Source organism: Etheostoma spectabile, chromosome 5 (genome assembly GCF_008692095.1).
Source record: "Etheostoma spectabile isolate EspeVRDwgs_2016 chromosome 5, UIUC_Espe_1.0, whole genome shotgun sequence".
Classification (NCBI taxonomy): Eukaryota; Metazoa; Chordata; class Actinopteri; order Perciformes; family Percidae; genus Etheostoma; species Etheostoma spectabile.
This window is the reverse complement of record NC_045737.1, coordinates 30,900,325-30,923,749: the sequence shown is the minus strand read 5'-3', so window position 1 is coordinate 30,923,749 and position 23,425 is coordinate 30,900,325. Positions and strand designations below refer to the sequence as shown.

The following is a 23,425-nucleotide window of genomic DNA, read 5'->3' as shown; positions in this document are numbered from 1 at the left end:
AAAATATCTACTTTGCCTCAAAAGTGAGCAGAGGGAACTAATGTTCCTCGGGAAATGGACCCTACGGACTTTAGGCTTAATTTCAAACCCTTACTCACAACGTGAGAACATGTTTTACAACCATGCACAAATGTCTATAAGCATATCTAATTCTTTGTACAATTAATGTTCATACAGAACAATCAGAAAGGGACAACAACTAGAAAAAAAGTAAATGACTTCAATACACGCTGTGAGCATATATGTAAAACAATATTCATGTTTTTTTATTCTTCTGACAAGTGACCGCACCAAAATAAAAAGGTTAAGAAGCATTGTGGTGTTCCCAGTGTGATGAATGATAACTCCACTACATACGTGCTGTATATAGACCACGTTATTATACCGGTGATGTGAGACTTATTAGGAAGGTTATGAAACCAATGTAAGCTATAATAGAAAACATTGGGCCCACTTATTAAGGAGTAACACAAACTACCCTTCATTAGAGAAGGACAAGCAACAAGAAAATGAAATCATGAATGTATTGGTCTCTGACCAGTCTGCCATTATTATCATCTGGGAATATCGCTACATTAATATCGTCACACTTAATCTCCGGAGCACGTCCTGTATAAACCTGAAGCTGAGACCACGGACGCTGCGCTGCTCATCTCTACTTTTACAGAGAGAGTGGACGCTGACGCGACTCGCAAGTCTGCTGGCAGGCAATAGCCACCGGGCACCGGCCACCGGGCAGCAGCCACCGGGCAGCGGGCACCGGCCACCGGGCAGCGGCCGCACGCCAGGCAGCCTCGACACAGTACCGTCCCACCGGGAAAAGTCCCACTCCGCATCAGGGTGCCAGTGCAACCATTCCTAACATCTAAACAGCTGTAGTAGGGTTTAAATCAAACTCGCGAAAACAAAAGAGACAAGTAGGCCAATGCATGTTAATAAAAATGAAGCAGAACACATGCAGAAGACAACGCAATAACTGTTAAACACGTTTATTTCGGATCAGACGGCAGCTGATTTGACACATGAAACTCCAGGATTAATCTTAGCCTGGCTGTTAGCCTGCTCTGGACCAGGCTAGCCGCAAAGAATAAATCTCCATGGTTACTTGGCTGGGCTTGATTCAATCTGGTTTCGTGCAACCGAGTCCAAGCTAAATTCATCCAGGATGACTTGAATATCCCGGCTTAATCCCTTATCCTGGTTTCGTGCAACAGGCCCCTGGTTGTGTTGTCTGTATTGGTTGTGGTGTTGTATTTGGTTGTGTTGTCTGTATTTGGTTGTGTTTGTATTTGATCTGTATTGGGTTGTGTTGTCTGTATTTGGTTGTGTTGTCTGTATTTGATCTGCATTTGGTTGTGTTGTCTGTATTGGTTGTGGTGTTGTATTTGGTTGTGTTGTCTGTATTTGATCAGTATTTGGTTGTGGTGTTGTATTTGTTGTGTTGTCTGTATTTGGTTGTGTTGTCTGTATTTGATCTGCATTTGGTTGTGTTGTCTGTATTGGTTGTGGTGTTGTATTTGGTTGTGTTGTCTGTATTTGATCAGTATTTGGTTGTGGTGTTGTATTTGTTGTGTTGTCTGTATTTGGTTGTGTTGTCTGTATTTGATCTGTATTTGGTTGTGTTGTCTGTATTTGGTTGTGGTGTTGTATTTGGTTGTGTTGTCTGTATTTGATCAGTATGTGGTTGTGGTGTTGTATTTGGTTGTGTTGTCTGTATTTGATCAGTATGTGGTTGTGGTGTTGTATTTGGTTGTGTTGTCTGTATTTGAGTAGTAGTTGATCTTTCAGGGCCACCATATCAAACAGTGACCGCTATGTGCACTCTGTGTCTGTCTGCTGAGGAAGCAGGATATAGGACTTTTTTCATTTTACCGCAGTGCAACTTGCTCCTGATAGCAAAATATCAGCTCTGGATCCTTGATGTCAGATTGAATCCTGCAGCTTATGTTTCAGTTATGGTTTGTGGCAGAAATCACATCATGTTTAAACCATAAGCTATATTACTGTAGCTCAGGCTTTACATGCTTGTAGGAATACTCTGAACTCCCCGACATGTTAATCTACAAAGCAATGAAGTCTGACACATACAGGAGCTGTGGTTCTGTCTCCACCTGTGTGATGCTCAATATGAGCTGGGGTTCAGCGAGGAGACGACGGGTGGGCTCTGCCATACTGTTCTATAGGGGCTGCACGGCTTAAAATAGAAGAGATAAGGACCACGTCTCGGGAGGCATCCATGCTGTTACATATCATTACAGAAAAATATGGTGTGGGCTGATATGTATTCTGCGTGGAAATGAGGCACACGCAATTGTAAACTGAAAATGAAAGGTTGTAAAGATAATGCATGGTCATACAAAATAATGTTGGCTTGAAAGTAAAAAAACAAGTAAATAAGATTCCAGTGTAGCCCTTTAATGTGTCCTATTAATATCAAAGCATAGTGAAAGAAAATATACCTATAAGCATTGTAGGAAATTAACTCGCAGATAAGGAGCTAAAAGTTTCCCCGTAGGAAATAATAAAATCATGGGTAAAATAATAAGCTGTTAACAAGTCAAATTTTTGTTTTTCTGTGTCAAAATTTCAAATGAAGAACCTTTTATCAACGTGTTGGTGGTCTTTTTTTTACCCTTTTGTGTCTTTCTCCCGATTTTTTTGGTCACCTTTTCAACGTTTGTCAACTTTTTTGGAGCCTTTTGAAATATTTGTGAATTTTCCCCCCCAAATTTTTAAAGCTTTTTGACTACATTTGTCACTTTTTGAAAAAAATGTTCACATTAAAAACATTAAAAAAAAATATTTGTTCACACTTTAGTCACTTTAATTGACATTTGTCTTTTTTTTACATTTTTTTTTTTTTACATTTGTCACACAAGTTTTTTTTTTTTCTCTCCAAATGCTGTGAAATTGACAAAAAACACCCACATTTATTGAAAGTAGTTTCCTGATTATTTATTTAGCTTGTGAGGAGCAGTTGTTGGGAACCATTGACGTTACCTTTTTGGACAATTTGTTTGAAAGAAATGCAGATTTCTGATATGGAAACCTTTTTGGAAAGGGGTCAAAATTGACCCGAAGACAACAGGAGGGTTAAAGATAAGCATGACGCAGTTTACTCTCTTCTCCACCCTTTCCACTTTAATTTTTGAGACTTGACGTAACCTGGGTTCACTTGGGTGTCCCAGTGGATTTGTGTGACATTGCCCCCCTGTCACTCCTTGATGAGGTCAGGTCTCAGGGGGTCAGTTCACCCAGGAGGTCCCCACCTCTTGCTAACTGCATTCTGCTCTGTGCTTTTCTGGGAATTGATGACAGCTATTATTAGACAGTCCAAGCAGATCAAGTCCATGGATCCTTTCTCTTCCAAATCAAAGTACTTGATTGAAGAACATTTGACATTTGATTGGATTTAAAGTCTTATTCGTCAAAGTTGAACAGCCTTCCCTCACCTAACCGATCAAACTAAACAGGACTTGCAAACTTTCAACATTGGTTTCCTGTTGCTTTTTCAGGTCCCTGGTAATAAAGTTCCCATTCAGCCTAAAACCCAGAGTCTTTTGTGCACAGCCGGCCAGGGAGGAATGGTTTGGTCGTCTTGACATGTTCTCTTAGACCTCTGTTTGTTTATAGAAGGATGTTGGTGTTCAGTGGTTAAAATGGCTCATTTATTATAAAAGACATAATTGTGTGAGAGACAAATAATTGAGGGGTTGGTTTTTATTGCGTAACACGTGCGTTAATAAAACGTCTGGGGTTTAAAAGGGGGTTTTGCTTTATTCTTGAAATTTGTGCTTTAAAATCTTTTGTGTTAAAACGGGATCGGCCCTTTCAAGTATGTGCACTGTCAGGCGTCAGTCAGAGGATACAGGGTGCTAACTGTATCAACACAAAAGGTGAATGGTTTATGAGGTAAAAAGGTTAGGCCCAACACCCAAAGTCCCAAGGCCCTGCCGCGGGATTTTTATTGGTTTTATACGGGATGGGGCAGAGTAGTGCCCGGGTGGTGGCCTGAAAAAAAAATTTTTGTTAGCTTGCAGTATAAACCCAAAAAAACGTTTACTTATATTTTTAAGGGCCCAAAAGCGGTGCACAGCATTTATATGAATAAATTCTAGGTTAATTTTTCTTAATTTTAAAGGGAAAAAGTACAGGGGGGGTTTGGTTCTTTTTGAGCTGGGTCGGGGAACTAGCTTACTAAAGCTGGAGAAAAGGGAAACAAACCCAAAACCTCTGAAACTTTTTTACATGCGTACAGGGTCTGGAAAACCCACCGGAAATTGAAAATAAACATGTTTAAGGCACCATCTGTATCCATAAAGTGGGGCTCGGCAGCGTCTCTGGCTACAGGGGGGTTTTGGGAAAGTATAAGAACCCGTTGCCAGCCATGCCCAAAAAAAGGGCCTGCACAAAACCCAAAGCCAAATAAAAAAATTTATTTAATGGGTTTAAAAAGGGACAAAGAGGAAAATTTAAAAATAACAGGGGGTTTGGGTGTCATAAAAGTATGTGTAGTGTTGTAGGGGCAGCAAAAAAAATCAAAGAGAAAACCAAAACCCCAGGAGGGTTTTTTCAGATGGAAAGGCCCCAATGAACCCAAAAAGGCTTTAAAAGGGTTGGCACCCGAGCATAAACCTTCCCCCGCCCCCCTACTGCCCTTACCAAAACCCCCACTAAACCCCTACCCCCCCCACCTAATGATTTTTTCCCCCCGCCCACCAATGGTCTTTACCACGCCCACCAAAGGGTTCCTTTTTACCCAAAAAAACCCAAAGGACCTTACCACGCCCACCTATAAACCTCTGTCCGCCCACCTAAGATTTTTTAACCACCCCACCCCACTGCCCCTCTCCCCCGGGGCCCCCCCCCTACTGACCCTCTACCACAACCCCCTATGACCCCTCCCCGCCCCCTACTGCCCTTTAAACCACGCCCACCAAATGCCCCCCAAACCCTATGACCCTCTGCCAGCCACAAATGCCCCTCCATACGGGGGGGGCCCCCCCAAATGACCCTTACCACGCCCCCCTAATGTTTTTTCCCACGGATACTACGCCCTTTACCCCCAACCATACTGCCCCTCTGCCCGCCCACCAAAAGATCCTTTACCAGGGCCCATTTGGAAAACCCTCTGCCAGGGCCCCGCGGGCCCAGAAAAGGAAACACCGTAATGACCAAGTAAGTCAAGTGCAGTTTTTGGGGTTCGCATCCCCTTTGCGAGACCCGCCTACAAGATGCTAACGTTTTAGACTTCGTAATGTAAAACACAGAAAAAAATGGACCTATTTTAACCCAAAAGTTGGTTAAATGCTGGCTACAAGTTAGCTTTCAAAAACAACAAAGGCTGTCAGTTTAAGGGGATTTTGAGCTAACCCTTAGCAACAATCAATCCCTAGATAGCTTTAAAAAATTTTTTAAAGACTGCTAGCTATAGAAAAGTTTACTTTCATAGATTTACAAAATTTTTAGTTTTGACCCCCCCCGTTAAAGTCGTAAAAATGGTTTTTAAAACGAGCATTTTTGGGAAATAACATCCACTTTGACCAGAGCCGGTTCTTCATTGGGTTGTTTAAACCGTTAACATCTGAGCAGGGACGGACCCCCAAACTGCACCCTTTTTCCCAATTTAGCAAGGGGCCCCCGCCCACAAAAAAGCAGGCCCGGACATGGCTACAGCCTTACAGTGTTCTAACTTCACCTTTTTATATAACTAACTAACTGCCAACAATCTATGTGGAAGCATTTAAACCTTAAACAGTGTTAGAAATGGCTGGAGTACTGTGGGACTAACATTGGCTTGTTTGAATCAGTCCACATGGGGAATGCCTGACCACCTCAGGGTGGACTGCAGCTCCATGCGCTGCTCACTACTGAGCTTCTTCAATACTACGAACCTGTTTATTTACAAGTTCAACAGATTTAGAGGTGTTCGTAGGCACATTTCCTCAGGCAGCCAGGTTAGCTGTTTCCCCTTCCTCCAGTCTTTATGCTAATCCTGACTACAGCTCTGTGCAGACATCTTCTTATCTCAATCTTAGAGAAAAAGCAGATGTTATTGACATGTTCCTTTAATTGTAGAATGATCTGCTTGTTCCTCTGTAGTTCCTCCAGTCAGGGTCTTCCTTCCTACTTCTTCACATTTTAAGCCTTAAGGGCAAGGGAATGGAGTTTCTTTGACCTCTAAACTACAATCCCTTTTAGATAAGACAATTACTGTTACACATATAATGTAAATAGCAATGCAAACAGCTGCAGAAAAGCAAAACAGTAACCCTTGGTTTGTCTTTGCCTGCATGTCTCATGAAAGCTATGGTGGGGCCCATCTCTTCCCTGCGTTATGAATTATGGATCACTGCTAATAGGCTGTTTCTCCCTTGTTTAACTTCTCGAGGCCACAGGTTTGTCGCTGATGATGGCTGCTTCTACTCGGACTCCCTACCTCAGTGCTCATCACCTACATTAAGTTTCCCACCACTGTGTTATTGTCTCATTATTGCATTACAGAGGCAGGGGCTTCAGTAGCTTAGGGAGGAGGAGGGAGACTGGGTCTCCGTCCAAGTGACCCTCCCTGAGGACTTAACCCACACCTTCCCACCTCGCTGCTGCATAATGGATGAAGGACAGACGTGGAGGGAGGGAGGGAATGGGAGCAGGGCCTTATTACCTTGTGATTCATTTTTAATGAGGTAAACAGGTCTTTCCAGGTCACCTGAAAGCTCACACACACCCATGGCGGGTGGTGTGTCTTATTGCTGCCCGCGTTGACATCCTCCATGGCTGCAGGGGCTCCATAGTATAATTAGGTCTCACTGTCATTGACAGAACGTGTCTCACTTCCCACAGAGTCCCTTTCCTTTCCTTCAAGTTAGATGGTACCAATTATACAGTGGCAAGGAGACCTTCTTATAAGTGCTGTAGGCAACCTGTGCCTCACTTTTCTTCTTGCTGCCAGTAGATTAAGTTTTCCAGCTTACACAGTTATACACTGAATACCAGCTCCACAATTACTGTACATTCTTTCATGGTTGATTCCATTGCACTTTGCAGCTCATAAATTGGATTTTTAAATTGTTTTGTTGGGAGAACGTGTTTTTGGAAATAGCCTGTGCTTATGCAGTGCTTTAACATGCAGTGCAGATAGCTGTATTCTCTTTACTCGACATGTCATTGTAGCATTTTCCCGTCTGTGTATATGTTAAAATGACAGCAACATTGTTGTACTCTAATGGAAATGAAATGGGTTTCCTCATGCAGACGCCTGGTTCCGCGGCGGCAGAAATGGATGACAGACGAGGATGCACGTACGAGGTGTCATCTGGGGAAATCAAACCCGCGCAGTTCACTTGCTCTGAAAGTCAGTGAACAGGTACGCCTTCACAAACAGGGAGGTGGAGAACTCCCATAGCAATTCTCTGCGAAGCTGTGAAGGAAAGAGAGAGAGAGAGAGAGAGAGAGAGACAGGAAGGTGATAACAGGAACAGATGGAGAGATGCAGGGAATCTACATTTTCAGCCATTTAAACCAGGTGCTATTCATAGCCATGCTTTCAACCCATCATATCATCTAAATGATATCATTAAAGCCAGAAGTCATTAAAAAAAGATATATGCCCCCAGACTGTATAGATTCCCTCCCTCTCTTGGGAGCGGGGATGAAAATGAATTTAGGGCCCCTCAAGTCATTGAATTTGCTTTTTATCACCCGATAGCCGTGCTACATATGTGCCATTGTGCTGTATATAGGATTAGAGAGGATATTTTCTGCTTGACTGGATACCGGCTCTCAGCAACAAGATGAAGATCATTTCCCCTGCTGAGAAAAGCTCCACTCAGCCTGGACCAAACCCTGAGCACACACACCCCACTGATGTTCGGTATGGATCTTTTCTCACATTCCACCAATCTTCATCAACACTTGGGGGGAATTTGAGATTTGAAAAGTACATTTCCCCGAAGGCATTTGCAAATATATTAGAAAAACATATTTATTTAGCTTGAAACTGACTTGTTTCCCTGGACCCGACACCTTTTTAAAGTTTTCTCAAGAAATTATACATCATATACAAGAGAGAAGTTATATATGTGAAGGTCTTTATCATTCCCCACCATCATCAGCACCCGCGGGCCCTGTATGATCAGTCGGAGGGGTCATATTCTGACTTAATGAGTGTCATGCTATCCTCCACACTGCCTCTCATGGAAGATCTTTTGATGCTCATTTCTCTGCACTTTGAAGTCTGCATTTCCCCCCAGAACGAGGGGTCGATAGGATCCTCCTGAGCTCCTTGTTCTTGTGTTTATTGGAGGCGGTTCTGCCTGTTTACATCACAGTCTGGAGTGCAGAACGCCTGGTAATTGCAACCAGCGTACGTTTGGTACCCCAAGCAAATTCTAATCAAGAGATGGTTTCTGATCCAGTGTTTCAGGTTGTACATGGTGGTCGCTGGCTGGCAGTTGAATGAATGCCAGAGTCAAAGAAAAAAAACCTACCCTTTAAGCAAGGCAATTTCCAGAACAGAACTCCAACTCATACTAATCCATAAGAATTGCATTATATCAAACCCCATTTGTGATAGCATTTATATTTCAAACTTTTTTCAAGCCATTGGCAGTCTATACATTTTCTTTCTTTAATTCAGTAGCTTTTCCATGCAGTTTTTTTTATTGTAACTGGGAAAATATACCTTTATTAACTGCATACCCACACACAAGGGATTCACAGCTAGAGCAGGACATTTGAATTAGGGTGTTGTTGTCGTTGACAGTCTCCTGTCTGGCCTTTTTTGTCATGTCTTTCAAGTCAAGGCAAGAATTTAGGAAAGACATGGGCTTCGTCTCATGTTGCTTATTTGGTAGCTCCTTGACTCCTCAGTCCTCGGCTGAACCAGATGTTGTTCTGTCCCTCCTCAGTGAAAACCACCTCAAAGCTCTTATTTTTGCCCCGGGGACCGAAGAGCGAGGAGGTCATGAAGGAGCTATAGACGAGGATCCACGAGAGCAGCCTTCCTGGAAGATAGATAGATAGATAGATAGATAGATAGATAGATAGATAGATAGATAGATAGATAGATAGATAGATATTGATACCAACAAAATGGGAAATTATGGTGTTACAACAGCAAAATCAGTCACACAGCACAGAACATAAATATAGATGAAATACTATATACATGTGTGTGCAACAAATGTGCAACTGCTCAAATATAGAATGTAAATAAACCAATTGTGGAGGTTGCACATAGCGCAGTATTGTGGTGCCATGCGGCTTAAGGAGTTGCTAACTCCGCCCAAACAGCGGAGGAATTCAAGTGACGTGTCAGAGGAAAGGACGTCTCAAACATCTTTGTTTGTTTCCTCTCTCCCTCCAGGATTTCCTCGCATCCCCGAGGAAAGGAGGCAAGTGGAGGACTCAAGGAGGCAATTTAGGCAACATGAGATGATGCTATGGCAAATTTGGCTATGTTGTAAACCACGTCGGCACGAGTTGCTCTTCCTCTGTTACATTGCTGATAGACTCGCTGATTGCTGCCCCTGGTGGTCAATACATGTGCCCTTTGACACAAAACCGTGTTGTAAAGGTCTTCAGGAATCCACTCAGTTCATAGAAATCCACCAGGACTGAAATCTTTGATTGTAACACGAGCATTTCAAACAGTTCCTAAATCTATTTATTTCAGTGTAATAAATCTACTTGAATAGTTTGTGCCAAATTTAACTTTAGTACACATTGACATGCAAATGCACACTGTTGACCCAAACGCAACGTTGCTAACCTCTGAGGGAACGGGAGCCCAACACGGAGAAAGCGCTCTTTTCTTTATAAGCTCCACTTTTATTTAATCCTCCACAGTCAGAGTAAGTGAACCCCAAAATGACATGGTGTGCAGACAGATATGAGACATGTTGAAAGCACAAAAACAACTTATTGTCCACTCAGCGCCCGGGTAAACTAGCAAGTTAGCCATTAGCACGCCCGCCGCAGTGGTCACCAAGCAGCCCTGCCAGTATTGTCGAGCTTCTTGAACCAAATATTTTGTTAATTTGACTGATTTCACAGGGCCCCTTTTCAGTGTGACTGGGCTTTTACACAGCAGCGTTGATCATGTTATTTTATGTTATACAATGTCATTCTGTGTCCTCATCCGCATCGCAAATGAAGTGGTGGCACTCCCTGTTCAGTGTTCACTCCCTGCTTTCAACTTCTTAAATGCAATGTAAATGCAGGCCCTGCATTCACTCATATCTTGCTTTCTATTGGCTTGCCTGCTGCAATTTGCTGCTAATGGTCCAAGCACCCCCTCCCCTGCATCGCCCCCCTTTTTCCTTTCCGACTCTCTTTCTCTCAGTCACTCTCTCTCTCGCTCTTTCTCTCCAGCCTTGAGGCGTCCTGTTTCAGCTCCTTCGCTTTCAGTCACAATACTGAGGAGGGTGAATGGGTGGGGGGCATTTAAGAGAGCAGTAGGTGGGAGTGGAGTCTGACCGCAGAGGGGCTACTGTTCAAGAGAAAGGGAACTATCTCTTTCTCTCTCTCTCTCTCTCTCTCTCGCTCTCTCAGCACAGCATCAGCCGGCTCTCTAGGTAGACTCGAGGAACCGCTGTAAGAGAACAGAGAGCAGAGGGAAGATGACAGAGCTGTCAGCGCTCTGAGAGATACACACTGCTGAGAACATTTGGATCGGGGCTGGCTGATAAGGCGCTCTTCAACACTGTTTCTGCTTCCATTTTCTAGTCAGTGGAGAAGCTGTGGGCATTGTGCGGTAAGTCACCTTCCTTACCTGCACGGAGCCGCTGTGTTCCAATGGGAGCAGGAAGAATGGGCTGATTGCTTTAATTACCATCATTGAGAAAAATGAATGCAAAGCTTGCAACTTTATAACTTCTATAAGTCCATTCTCCCAACTCATTTCTACTTTTATCTAAGTTGATATTTCAACTTTCTGCAGTGATTATTTTCTGTTTTAGTCATTTTGATGAAATGTCCTGTGGGGATTGAGAATATTTCCAATTCTTCGGTTGATTATAATTGTTCAATTTACATATTATCAAAACAGTAAAATTAAAAAAAAGCTATTCTGAAATTCTGAGGGTGACATCTTCAAATTATTTTGGTCTAAAAGCCTTATATTAAGTTGATTAATTAAGGTTAAAACTATAAAAAAAATCCTCCCATTTGAAAAACTAAAAGCAACAAACATTTGACATGTTTGCTTGATAAATGACTCTGACTGACTATTAATTGATTATTAATATTATTGCCAGTTAAGAATGTGGGTGCAATAAAAAAAAAAAGATCATTATTTCCATCCATCAAAGCTTCTGTAACTCATCATGTTTTACAAGCGAGGACTGAAAAGACCGGCTTCATTTGGTTCTTTACTGACTGCACCTGGGTGCCAATTATCTTTTACTGTCAAAGTTTTCCTTTCACTGGCTGTTTCCTATTTATCAGCAGAGCCGTTACAGTAAAAGTACCAATAATGTGTTCAGAGATGGAGGTCTACGATGATCAGATGAATTCTCTGGCTTGCATTAAGGCGGATGCTTATAGGATAGCAGAGGAAACATGGGTAGGGTTAGTGTGTGTGTGTCTGTGTGTGCGTGTGTGTGTGTGTGTGTGTGTGTTGCTTGCCGGAGTACCTCCAGCTGTACACTTTATGGTTGCCAGCAGACAGTAGGCTTGTGTAACCCAGGAGACAGACAGCTGCTCTGCATTAGATGCTGCTGGTTGGTTCCTTTCCCAGATCTCCAACACACACACAACACACACACACACACACACACACACACACACACACACACACACACACACACACACACACACACACACTTTCTACATGTGCTTCCCAGTCTCCTATCTTTAGGTCAGCTTCATGTGATGTGTCTGTTGAGATTGAAAAAAGAGAAACAGACATTATGAAATAAAGGATGTTTGATGGATTAGTAAATGAGATGGTATTCACTGATATGGATGTTTGACAGTAACTATATCTTTTCTGGCATGCTGTCAGCTGCTGTTTACTGTCCATCAATTGTAACAATTCAAACGAGGTAATGTAATGTAATGCAAATTTACCTTTTGCCTAACAACGTCCTCTGTGACCTTATGTGCTGCTGTTAAACTAAAAAATCCAGTGTAACAGCAGCACAAGTAAAGAAGAGTCATTAGTAATGTTTCGGAGTATCAGTTACACAGCCATATCTGGATAAGGTTTCCTAACATTAGCCACAATAAGCTCCTGGCCATACCAGACCATCCCCGGAGTGTGTTGCAGTGAGGAGGGTGCGTTTTAGTGCTTATGATTTCAACTTTTACGTGGTCTCTACATTCATTTATACATTCAGTCAGAGTTTTTAGCGTCAAATCTGAATCTCTTAGTCTCCAAATCTGTATCCAGCCCACAGTGGGACTCTCCACTGGAAGATAAGGGGATTCTTGAGCTAAGTTAGCAGATCTCTAAGGCAGGGTTTATATCAGGCTTCACATATTTACACTGTATACCCCTGTAACTATTTGAAAATCGTATCCTCACGGTGCCTGATGTTGGAACTCATTCAGTATGTACAGTACATCTTAGCGAGAGAGAGTAAATGAGGGGATCAGAGGGTGTGTGTGGAGATATTAGGTGGGCTGTGATAGAGGAGACCCACAGGATACCAGGGCAGCGTCTGCTGGATGGTGATTGTATATGATGCGGAGATGCAGACACAATGAAGGAGCCTGGCTGAGTGTCAGCAGCTAACACTTCAGGTTCCCTGGATCACTTGGTCCATCGGACATAGAGTATCTCTTGGAAGATCTTTGTCTTATTATGATTTATTTCAACCTAAGCATACTGGAACATGAGATCCGGCTGATTATTTATGCATATCTGCTGTCTGATTGTTGGTGGCAGCGCAGGCTTGGTGCATTAATGTTTCATAAAGCTTTGGCTACACTATGAGTAGCCACTGACAGTGACACTCGGCGTAACGATGAGTGGGGAACAAGCCTTTTGTTTGGACAGCTGTTAGTTCCCAACGCTCCATGCCCCACAAAGCGCTCTGAGAGGGTGATGTCTTTAACCCCACTTAGCTCCTCAAGGGTATTTTCAGATGAGCCTTGCTAGACTCAGGAGGGATACAGATATGCTTTGGTTGGACTAAATGAGCACTATCGCATCTTCTCCTGCCCTTCCCTCGGTCTCTCTTCTTCAACATTGTCACTATTGAATGTTTAGATATTCCATCTTTAGATATTGCAATGTTCAGTTCAATTTAGTCAGATTTGACATAACTTTTGAGTACTTCTTTGGATGTTTTCACCTTGACTGTGCTGCCCAGTTTCTATAAGCACGTGTGGTCCAGATGGTTCTCAGTATGAATCTGGGTGAACCAAAAGACACATTCAGCACAGTGAAACTGAAGGTCTAATGTTAAGAGAGGACAGTCAAGCCATAAAACGTAAATTACTGCCTGAAGTGTAGAAAATAAAAGCATTTTCTTCAGATTCATGGTTCCCAGAGGATGAATCCTCCTGACTTTTCCTCTAGGGCCAAATGCTTACAAAACTTCTGACATTCCCGTCTTTCTCAGCTATAGTAGTAGGTGTCATCTTTTGTACATGACGTAGATTTTAGGAAAATCTGATTAATTAGATTAATATTCTAAGATTATTGGCTGAACTTGAAGGATCTCCACACGATATTGTTCAAATACATGTTTGTCAGGCACCAGTGATGGTAATATTCCCACAAACTCACCATAATCTTTCCCTGTGTCCCACTCGGTCCCAGTCAGATTACTCATCACCGCAGAACATAGACCCCCTCGAAGAAATCCAGTGTTTTAAAGCATCCCAGATGGTTTTAAATGGTTCTTCGATGCTAATGTGCGACGGGAAAGGAGTCTAGGAGCTGTGGGATCTGGGATGGCTTTGTATTGGCCGCCCCTTCATTGGAGGCATCCAATAGATGAACACATGTGGTAGACAATTCGCTCTGACACTTTGCCTCCACTAGTGACCTCGCACATTGGAATGCATGAGCCATAATGTTCTTAGAACAAGACGGGGGCCCTTTTGAGAGGGGCAGACAATTTAAATTGGGGAAAATAGTAAAAAACCAGGGAAGCCAATGAAGAGCCGACCCCGGGGACCGGGGTCATTAGGCTCATACAAGTGTCTGAATGAAAGGCATTCCCAATTTGGACACGCAACACGCTTCGGGCTTTCATCACAAACAAGGACAAACAGATGTCCGGGTATCACCGCCAACACACTCGCTCCCAGTTATAGTGGAGAGAAAACACTCCTTTCCATCCTGTTTGAATGGAAGCAACCAATAAACCTCCAGTGTAAAGTGCTGAAATATGCAGTCTTTGAAAGGCCTCGCAAAGTCCCCTTACTTGTTTATCCAGCATTCCTTGCACTTTCTCGGCAGTATCTTCCTCCAATATCTAGATTTACCATTCTAGTCACTGTATGACTCAAACTAACAAACTATTTCACATAGGAAAGGGGGATTTTTCTGTTCTCCAGATTAAAAATTGTGTCCTTGGGTACAAAAAAGCAAATGCTGTTTGTTAGAAGTAAGTTCACAAGAAGTAACAGTAATGTTATACTGTATAAGCGAGCCAAACACTCTCTTGAGATGGTGCTCTCTCCTTGCAGCTGATTACCTGAGAGGAAAATGTTAGTTACATGGTAAGCTTAGACGAGTGCTAGAAGTCGACATCAATACATCTGTGTAGCATTACGACACACGCAGCCGCCAGGTACAAGCCAGATTTTTGCAGTAATTGCAGTCTGAGGGGAGAAAATAGGTAGAACGGAGGGCTATGCAATTACAAGTGCCTGGAGGAAAAACAGCAGGTGGATGTGCTGTAAAGGCTGCCTGCACATGAGGCTGCCAAGCCTCCACACCACACAGGGGTTAGCTAATAAACAGTAGGTCACCAGCACCCAGCATGTTCAAATGCTCATGAACAATGACTAGATTCCAACCTCTCCATCTGGACCCAGGGAGAACAGTAGCACTAGACGGAGGCGCCGCAGAGAAAGAGCCATAAAGAATATGGATGGGCCTCAGGGGGCGCGGCGAGTTAAATCCCAATGCAGTAAAAACTAAATTGAGGTTTGACTGTCTGCTGTGCGATTGAGCCAGTGAGCACTCCCCATTCGTTTTCTCCGTATCGAAGTGTCAAAGTCGGAATTGGTTTTGGTTGAGGAAATAGACTTTTTTTGGGACGGTATCAGTCAGACATGTCAGCTCTGGCTCCAAAGCACTGTGGCGGTTCTGTGAGTGCGATAGGACTCAGCCTTGGCACGGCGCTCCCTCAGAGTATCCAGATAAGTGTTTCTGCCGGTATTTCAGATCCAGCCTCCCCATCTGCCTTATCAGCCATGAACACACTAACCCCCCCTTCCCACTCCCCCGTTATCTGTGTCATCAGATCCAATGGGGTCACAGAGGAGAGCCAATCAGCGCAGCCTTCTTTTCATCCATCGCAAAGAGAGTGTATTCCCCATTTCATATCTGTTTAACAAGTCAAATTATTATTTATGTTGTACCATCTGTAACATAATGATATGAATGTGAAATACTGATATGCTTTATTGATTTCATGTTAGTGCCTTTAGTCAGATTTTGTTAGGTGTGAGAGGGGATAACATAACATTTTATTTTTTAAAGGCAAAGAAGCTTTGTCAGAAGTTGAATATAATTAGGGGCCGAGCAGGGAACCTGCGTAGACCCTATTGTTTTTGCCTGTATTCTTCTTCTTCTTCTTCTTCCTAAGAAATCCATGTTCCCATGCGCGAAAACTCACCAAACTTTGCACATAAGCCCAGACCTATGCTACACTTAATCAGTACAATTTGTGTGCTAATTGTCTTGATGGTGGCGCTACAAAAGCCATCTTAAAAACTTTAAAAATTCATAAAAACATCAGCCATGCATGCTACATCGTTGGAACTTACGCCAAACTGTAGCCCCAATAGAGCAGAAACTATGCTCTGCTGTTACCTCGCAGCAAGTTTTAAGTCCATCCCTCTCCTCCCGCATGGCTGTTTCAATTGACACCAAATTTGGGCAACTTCATCTTCGCATTTATTGTCTTGGAACTGCGTGCACAGTCTCCGCACAGGCTCCGAAAAGTCCCGTTTTCACGGTCAGATTTCTAAGCTTCTGGAAGGGCTTGGAAGACACAGACGAAGTCTCTGGAAAAGGCTATCTCTCAACTATTCATCCAGCGCAACTTGATTCATAATCATTCAGTTATGTTGCAAAGACACTGTAATTCCATCATACATTAAAAAAGCCTCTGGATCGGCTAAAATTGTTAGAGGAACTCGATGAAACAGCGCTTTTCTCTGCTTCCAAAAGAAAAAAGTAAGTAATTACTTAGTAATCGTAATTAGTTCCGTTTCCCAGAACTAAAACCGGGACATGTTGCACGTGACCGTAGTGCACGTGCACGCTTTTTAACGTGAACACGTGCCAGGCCATGCAGGTCAGACACAGACAGATTAGACGCCATTTCGCAAAACAACACACGTAAGTCTACTACTCACAACATAACGGGGGATCTCAGTTCATATTCATTACTTTTCTTGGTATGTAGCTTACATATCTAAGAAATACTATTTAAAGACATTGAGTGAGTTTTGTTTGGGACCAACTTTATTTTTCAGAATTAAAGCATTCCTTTGGAAAATGCACCCGCTGAAAAGGTATTTTCCCGCTGAAAAGGTATTTTCCGGCTGGAAAGGTATTTTCCGGCTGAAAAGGTATTTTCCATTGCACGGCACTTAACGAATTATTTCGAACTGCTGCCACAGGCTTGAACTAAAGTTATGGTAACTAAATTAATTCATTAATTCATGAATTGTGCATTACTTCATTCCTTTATATCTTACAAATCATCAGGAATTGACATGAGGTCATAGCCTCTCATTCATGAACTCTTGCATGAACAACACATCAACTACAGCATTAGGGAAAGTGGGGGCAGTATGCACAAGTTGTGTTCAAATCCGAATTTGCACGTCTTTGCAGAAAAATAAGTTATGATCATGCTCAATAAATCGTAATTCATAAATGATGTGCCTACGTACCTAACGCTGTTGTGTTGTACGTGTATGAGGTCCCGAATGACGGACTATGAACACGTCAATCCCTGATGATTCATGGGATATTAAGGAATGCAGTAATCCATAAATTATTGAGTACATAATGCATAATAATACAGACGTCAATTAATTCATGCATGAATTCATGATAATTCAAGTACCCTTTTCGTAAAGTGTTACCGGTGTTTTTCTAACCAACAACACACACACACACACACACACACACACACAACACACACACACACACACACACACACACACACACACACACACACACAAACGTAATCTCATTTGATAGAGCAGATAGCTTCCCTATTGGAAACATTCATTTCGTATATTTATTAGAGTGGATTTGCTGAAAAATCAATTTGTTGTCTGACAGCGTGCGTGCGTGGCGTGAGCATGTCAACTGCGTGGTGTGTCCGTTTTTATTTTGGCTTCCGTGTTAACAGGTTAGAGCTCGCCCAATGCCTGAGTGACACGCACAAAAACGCAAAATTGCATTTTAACACTGACCACTACGAGGTGACTGACACACACATTGTTAAAATCATACGCTGGACGCTTTATTGGTTTCTCTACATGGGTGTAGTTAATGATCACCTCCAAACGTGTAAAATACAGACGTCTGGACAGGGGCTGTCAGCGTCTGATGCGACGAAAAAGATGCCCTTCGGTGTGTGTGTAGAACGTAATGGGGAGAGCAGCATCTAGACAGGGTTTAGCGAGTGGTATGTCAGGGGGACTTTCCTCGTAGATGATTTGAAAGTCACAATTGGATACAAAGAAATTTGAAGAGACACATTTTGCAATGAAGCTTTATTCCTGAAAGATATTATGCTTCCATGACCTTAGACATGACAGATGATTGAGCTCAGGAGTTTGTGATGGGCGTTCATGTTGGTCTCACCTAATGCACCTTAGTTGATTTGGAAATCAAGAGCGAAGCTGGAGGACTTTGACTGAGCAGGAGACTTGAGAGGAGGCTCACTTCACCCATCGCCTGACCACATCACTGCCATATCTGAATCAAATCCTGCTCTTGTTGTACCTGCTCACTCATTTCCCCTTACATAAATTGAGTCAAAACTGAAAGCCTTTTGTTTTCTAACACTGCATCTCCTCAGCCATTGAGCCAGCAGTTCGCTTCTTTATTCTGCCATCGAGGTTTCGTGTAATACAGCACAACAGGGACAGCAGTTCAGGTTTTTTACAACGCCAGTTATAAAAGGTTGAGAGTGAAAGACGGTGTGTGTCTTCCGGAGCGTGAGGTGATAAAATCTGAAAAACCTTTTCTGAGAAGCAGCAACAACGGTCCATCTATCATGCGACGACCAGCCATCTCAAGCTATGCCTCTTCCTGGAAATTCATTTCTGTGTTTGATGATTATAACTCAGAACCAGAGTGCTGTCCTCAGCAAGTCTCTATCTCTGCGACTGACCTTGGTGCGGATACAGGCTCCGAATCAATATTCACCTGCACTCACTCAGGACTTTTGTGGGAGGTTTCTTTCGCCTTGAAGGCAAGTTGATTGTAATAAATATGTTCATCAGCACATTGCAATTCTTATAGAATTGCCCTTCTTTGAGATATGAGCTCAGTGGGATTTGGTGGCAGTGAGTGTCCGTGACAGAGGCCCATTTAATGGTTACTTTCCCTTGTTAAAGTGTGACAGTATCGCAAGGTAAAAAGAGCCCCAGACAATAACCCCTCATTCAGTCCTCACACCAACGACCCACATTTGGATACTGTACCATAGAAGGCAAGCTGAGTTTTTGTCCTGGGTGACCTACAAAACAAGGCAAGCTTGACAAATTCTTCAGAAATGAAAAGAAAGCATGTGCATCCTATCAAAACTGTTTAACATACAGTCCTGGGACTTGAGTTGTAGTGGTAGTCATTGAATATTTACAGCATTTACACACCAAGGGGGCACGGTGCTTCATTATTCAGTTTGTTTGTTGTTGGGTTATCAGAGAGCAGCTGCATTGTCTGTTCACACTCACAGTTACCATTATCTAGTGATGGTTAGCAAATCTTTTTTTTCCTGTCGTTAAAGCACTGACTGCACACGTTGGTGGGCTTTAAATCACTACCACACATTGCTGCTGATAACACTTGCCTTTCTGTGGTGCCAAGCAAATAGTATTTTCTCATCAGGATGGCTGTACAGATAGCCGCTACCTGCAGAGTAACAGTTTTCTTTTTTTCATTGATCTTGGACCTGCCATATGGCATTCTCTGCAAAGGTCAACTACAAAACCGCCTACGTTATTCAGCATGGGTTTGAAAGAAACTTACGATGCCTGCATCCCCAGACAGAAAGTCTGCTCATCAATCTCTCAACTGAAAGTAATAGTTGTGTCTAAAAGGAGAAAAGGATAACACTGGTAAAGTAATCATCCACCGAGGACTTCTTTATTTCCATTCAAACCCTACTGTTCAAATGCAAACAAGATCAATACTAAGTGGTGGAGCCCTGCATTAAGACTGGGGGTATTCAGTACCTTCTGGGGATTTGTGCTGACTGGACTACAATGGTTTTACTCTCATCTTGATGTCTTTGGTTCTTCTTTTGATGTGTCAGGGTTCAAGGTTTTAGACTTGCATAATGCATAAAAAAGGGACATGCCGGAAAACACTTGTTCCTGTGAAGAAGGAGGGATGTTTTTGACATTACATTGATGGGAAAATCAGGGATGGAACCATTCAACTCTGTGTCAATGCTGATGAGTATTTGTTGGAAGGGTCGTGCACTTGTGTACACAGACGTGTTAGTAATGAACTTGGTTCATTAATAGTAATGAACTAGGTTGTATAGTTTTTTCGGGGTAGGGGTGGGTCACATTTAGGGCCAGGTCACGGTTTTAGGTCAGCTCTTTGATTGGAGCACCCTGTCACTTTAATCCCAAAGAAATTACTATAACATGAATTTGACATTCCTGACAGCGAGAGAAATAATCACTTTTGAAATGGACGCCAACTGGATCTATAAAGCCTTTCCAGATCTCCACTGTGTGAGGTATAACACTTCATGTGTTTCCCTCATTCACAACAGGGTCCTTTTAGATCCGTTGCACCGAATGCGTGTGTGCCAGCAGGTTTCCCCTGGGAGACATTTGCCTCACATTCGATCACAAGGCAGACAACAAGCTTTGTTGCTGTTTGAGAAGCTAACTATACAGCAAAACCAAGTAAGGGAATAAGAAAGCAGCAGCAGTCAGATTGTATCAAGTCTGTGTCTACAGTGCCAGCAACCAGCTGCATTAGCATAGTGCCAGGGCCACAGGGTGCTCATGAAGGAAGTCCAAAGGGATCAGCTCTGTGGTTCTCAGGGTCACACTCAGATTCTCTTATTGTGATTGTTCTGCTTCATATTAAAGAGTGGTAGACTGCAGCTAAGAGGGGAAAGGTTAAAATCAGATTTCTTCCCTGAGTCTTTGGAAGTTTCTACTCATCTATTTCATCTATTTCTGAATAAAGCTAAAGAGTTTTGCCAGAGCCAGAAATTCTTAAACAAAGTGCTCTTTGGTCTGTCAGGATTGCCTCGCTCAGAGGTCCATGTGGAGAGCAGCCAGCCTTCAAAGTGAGAAAGCCAACCATCCGCCCAGAACTAAAACCTTAGCAGCGACTCAAAGCAATTTTCTGGCTATTTTGTTGATTTAATCCCTAGTTTGTGATGCTTGGGCACAGCGGCGTGACTGTATTGGTGTGCGTGTGGATGTGCATGTGTGACATAGTGTGTTAGGGTGAGACAGAGGGTGGCAGGGGGGAGGGAGGGGGACACCCCTGAGGGCCCAGATCCTTAGCGCTTCCGTCAGCAAGCCACATTAGCACTTTTACAGTCTGCCCATCATGGAGGCACTCATCCCTGTCTGTCTAATCATGAGGCTTGGGAGGGTGCAGGGGTGTGGAGGGGGGGCTGAAGCCGTGGGATCCCTCCATGCTGGGCTGTCAGCTTGCCTAATCACACGTCAGCCTGGGATGAGGAGACCAAGCACCTCTTCCTGGAATATTACCTGCTGACTGTGCCACGCTCAAAGACACCCTGTGCTTTGATTGCATCCACAAAATAAAACCGCTTCATACATATTCCACCACAGGCTCTATGCTTATTCAGACATTTTCATGTTGGCAGCTAACAGCTGCTATTAACCTTTAGAGCAGCCAAGGCACACATTGGTTTTATTAGAGGTAGGAAATGATTGGCGTCAGCATCTCTCTGATTAGGTGGGCTAAGAAGTGTATTATATAAACTCAGAGAGCCAGACACTGCCATGCATAAAATCTGTTTTCATAATTTGTTCTAACTTTTGGTACCAATACAAACAGGGCAAGTATTTTATTACTCTCTCATCTGTGGCTTGGTGGTAGTGGTTGCCTGCCAATCTGAAGGTTGTGGGTTCGATCCCTGGCCCTGCAGTTCCATGTCAAAGCGTCCTTGGGCAAGACACTAAACCCTGAGTTGCCCCCATCAGAGTGTAAATGTGTGTGAGTGTGTCTGATGAGCAGGTGGAACCTTGTACCACAGTGTATGAATGTGTGTGAATGGTTCCTGTACTATGTGACAGAGCTTTGAGTAGTTGTTAAGACTAGAAAATATATATAAGAACTTTATATTTACAGTGATTATTAGAGAAACAACATAATTTAGTCAGTTCTTGTTTTCTTAAAATTTTCATACAATTTTCTGCCTTGCCTTGACTTACATAACAGCAAAAGTTAGGTGTAACAGACCTTGTAAGGACATACTTTTAACCAGCCTGTATGTTTTATTTAACGCTAAGATCAAACTGCAAGAAAAAAACAGATCGTGTTTTAGGGTCGGCTTCAATGCCACAACCTTTCTCCAGCAGACCTTTTAAAAGAATTTTGTCTCTGAAGCATTTGGTGAAAGCAAAAAGAATCACGTTACAGAAATAAATAAAAACCCAGTGGCCGTCAGAGAGTACGGGAATGCTGACTTGACAGTTTGTGCAGACCTCTGAGCTTTACAACAAGTCCACAGATGGTGGATTCAACCATGCACCGGTAGTCATCTGTCAGCTTGGATAGCGGTCTGGACTGCAGCAGGCTCCTCCCCCATGCAGGTGTTCCTGGCGACCTTTCTCAGCATGGTCAGAAAAAGAAAGCTTCAAATCACCAAGGTCACATACCACCCATGCAGTAGCTCCTTGGAGGAATTGTAAGAAGAATGCGCCGATGTCATCTGCTGAGTGTGTTTCTCCTCCTCTCAGACAAGGGGGGGGGGGGGCAAAGTGGGTCAGATGGAGCAACAGGGTATGACTTTTGTTAGGGGCAAAAGAAGAAGGTTAATTGCTTTTCAGTGGGATACTATAATATTTCAGTCAGGCTATGGCCCCTGTGTGTGTTTGTGTGTGTGTGTGTGTGTGTGTGTGTGTGTGTGTGTGTGTGTGTGTGTGTGTGTGTGTGTCTGTTCTATCCTGAATGGCAAGGGCAAACCACAAAGGTACAAACAGAAATCTGCGAGGATTGCTCTGTGTTGTATTTGTTGAATGAAGAAGAACTATGTGACAGGTGTCTGGTATAGGCGATCTTGTTCATTTTTCCCTTCTTTCTGTCCTTCTTTGACACAGGACAAGACCACTTGATACCTGAACAGACTCTAGTCTGCTACTTTCTGAGAAGTAGTTTCACAGTGTCATCATGGGAATGAAAGGCTTTCTGTTATGCTGCCTGACCGTGGCCCTGATCCTCCAGCTCTCCACTGCCGGCCTGGTCAAGAAGGTCATCCGCCACCGTAGAGAGGCTTTGATGCCCAAGAAAACCCAGGAGAACGTCACCGTGCCCCACCCAGACCAACCGGTGGTGTTCAACCACGTCTACAACATCAATGTCCCCTCCACGTCTCTCTGCTCTGTGGATCTGGACTCGCCCGGTGACACTGAGCTCAAACACAAGAGTGCCCCGCTGGACATGCAGAACAGCGAGCATATGGAGCACACAGTGGACGGTGACAATCAGATTGTTTTCACCCACCGCATCAATATCCCCAAGCAGGCATGCGGCTGTGACAACCAAGCGCCCGATATCAAGGACATCTGAACCGGCTGGAGATGCTGGAGTCCGAGCTGTCTAGTCTGAGAGAGCAGTGCAGCAGTGGGGCAGCCTGCTGTGGAGCGCAGGTTACCGGTAGGTCTACAATACCTTATACTGTCATTTATCTGTATTAACTCTATTTCTAAAGTGCTTCCTTGTGTTTGAGAGTTGAAAGGTCATGAATATAGATTTCAAATAAGGTAAAAAATGCTGCACACAATTTCAAAAGTTGGTCCTGGCAATACTGTAAAAAAAAAA

General features: G+C 43.2%; 1 protein-coding gene across 1 annotated transcript in view; it reads left to right on the top strand.

Annotated features, from left to right (window-relative positions):
• The first annotated feature begins 10,413 nt into the window (after window positions 1–10,413).
• Window positions 10,414–23,425, top strand: part of tncb (tenascin Cb) — a 48,975-nt gene continuing 35,963 nt past the window's right edge. Inside the window, 3 exon segments of the mRNA XM_032515754.1 lie at window positions 10,414–10,756; window positions 22,705–23,165; window positions 23,168–23,260. Coding sequence (XP_032371645.1) covers window positions 22,775–23,165; window positions 23,168–23,260 — 484 coding nt within the window. The 5' untranslated portion in view covers window positions 10,414–10,756; window positions 22,705–22,774.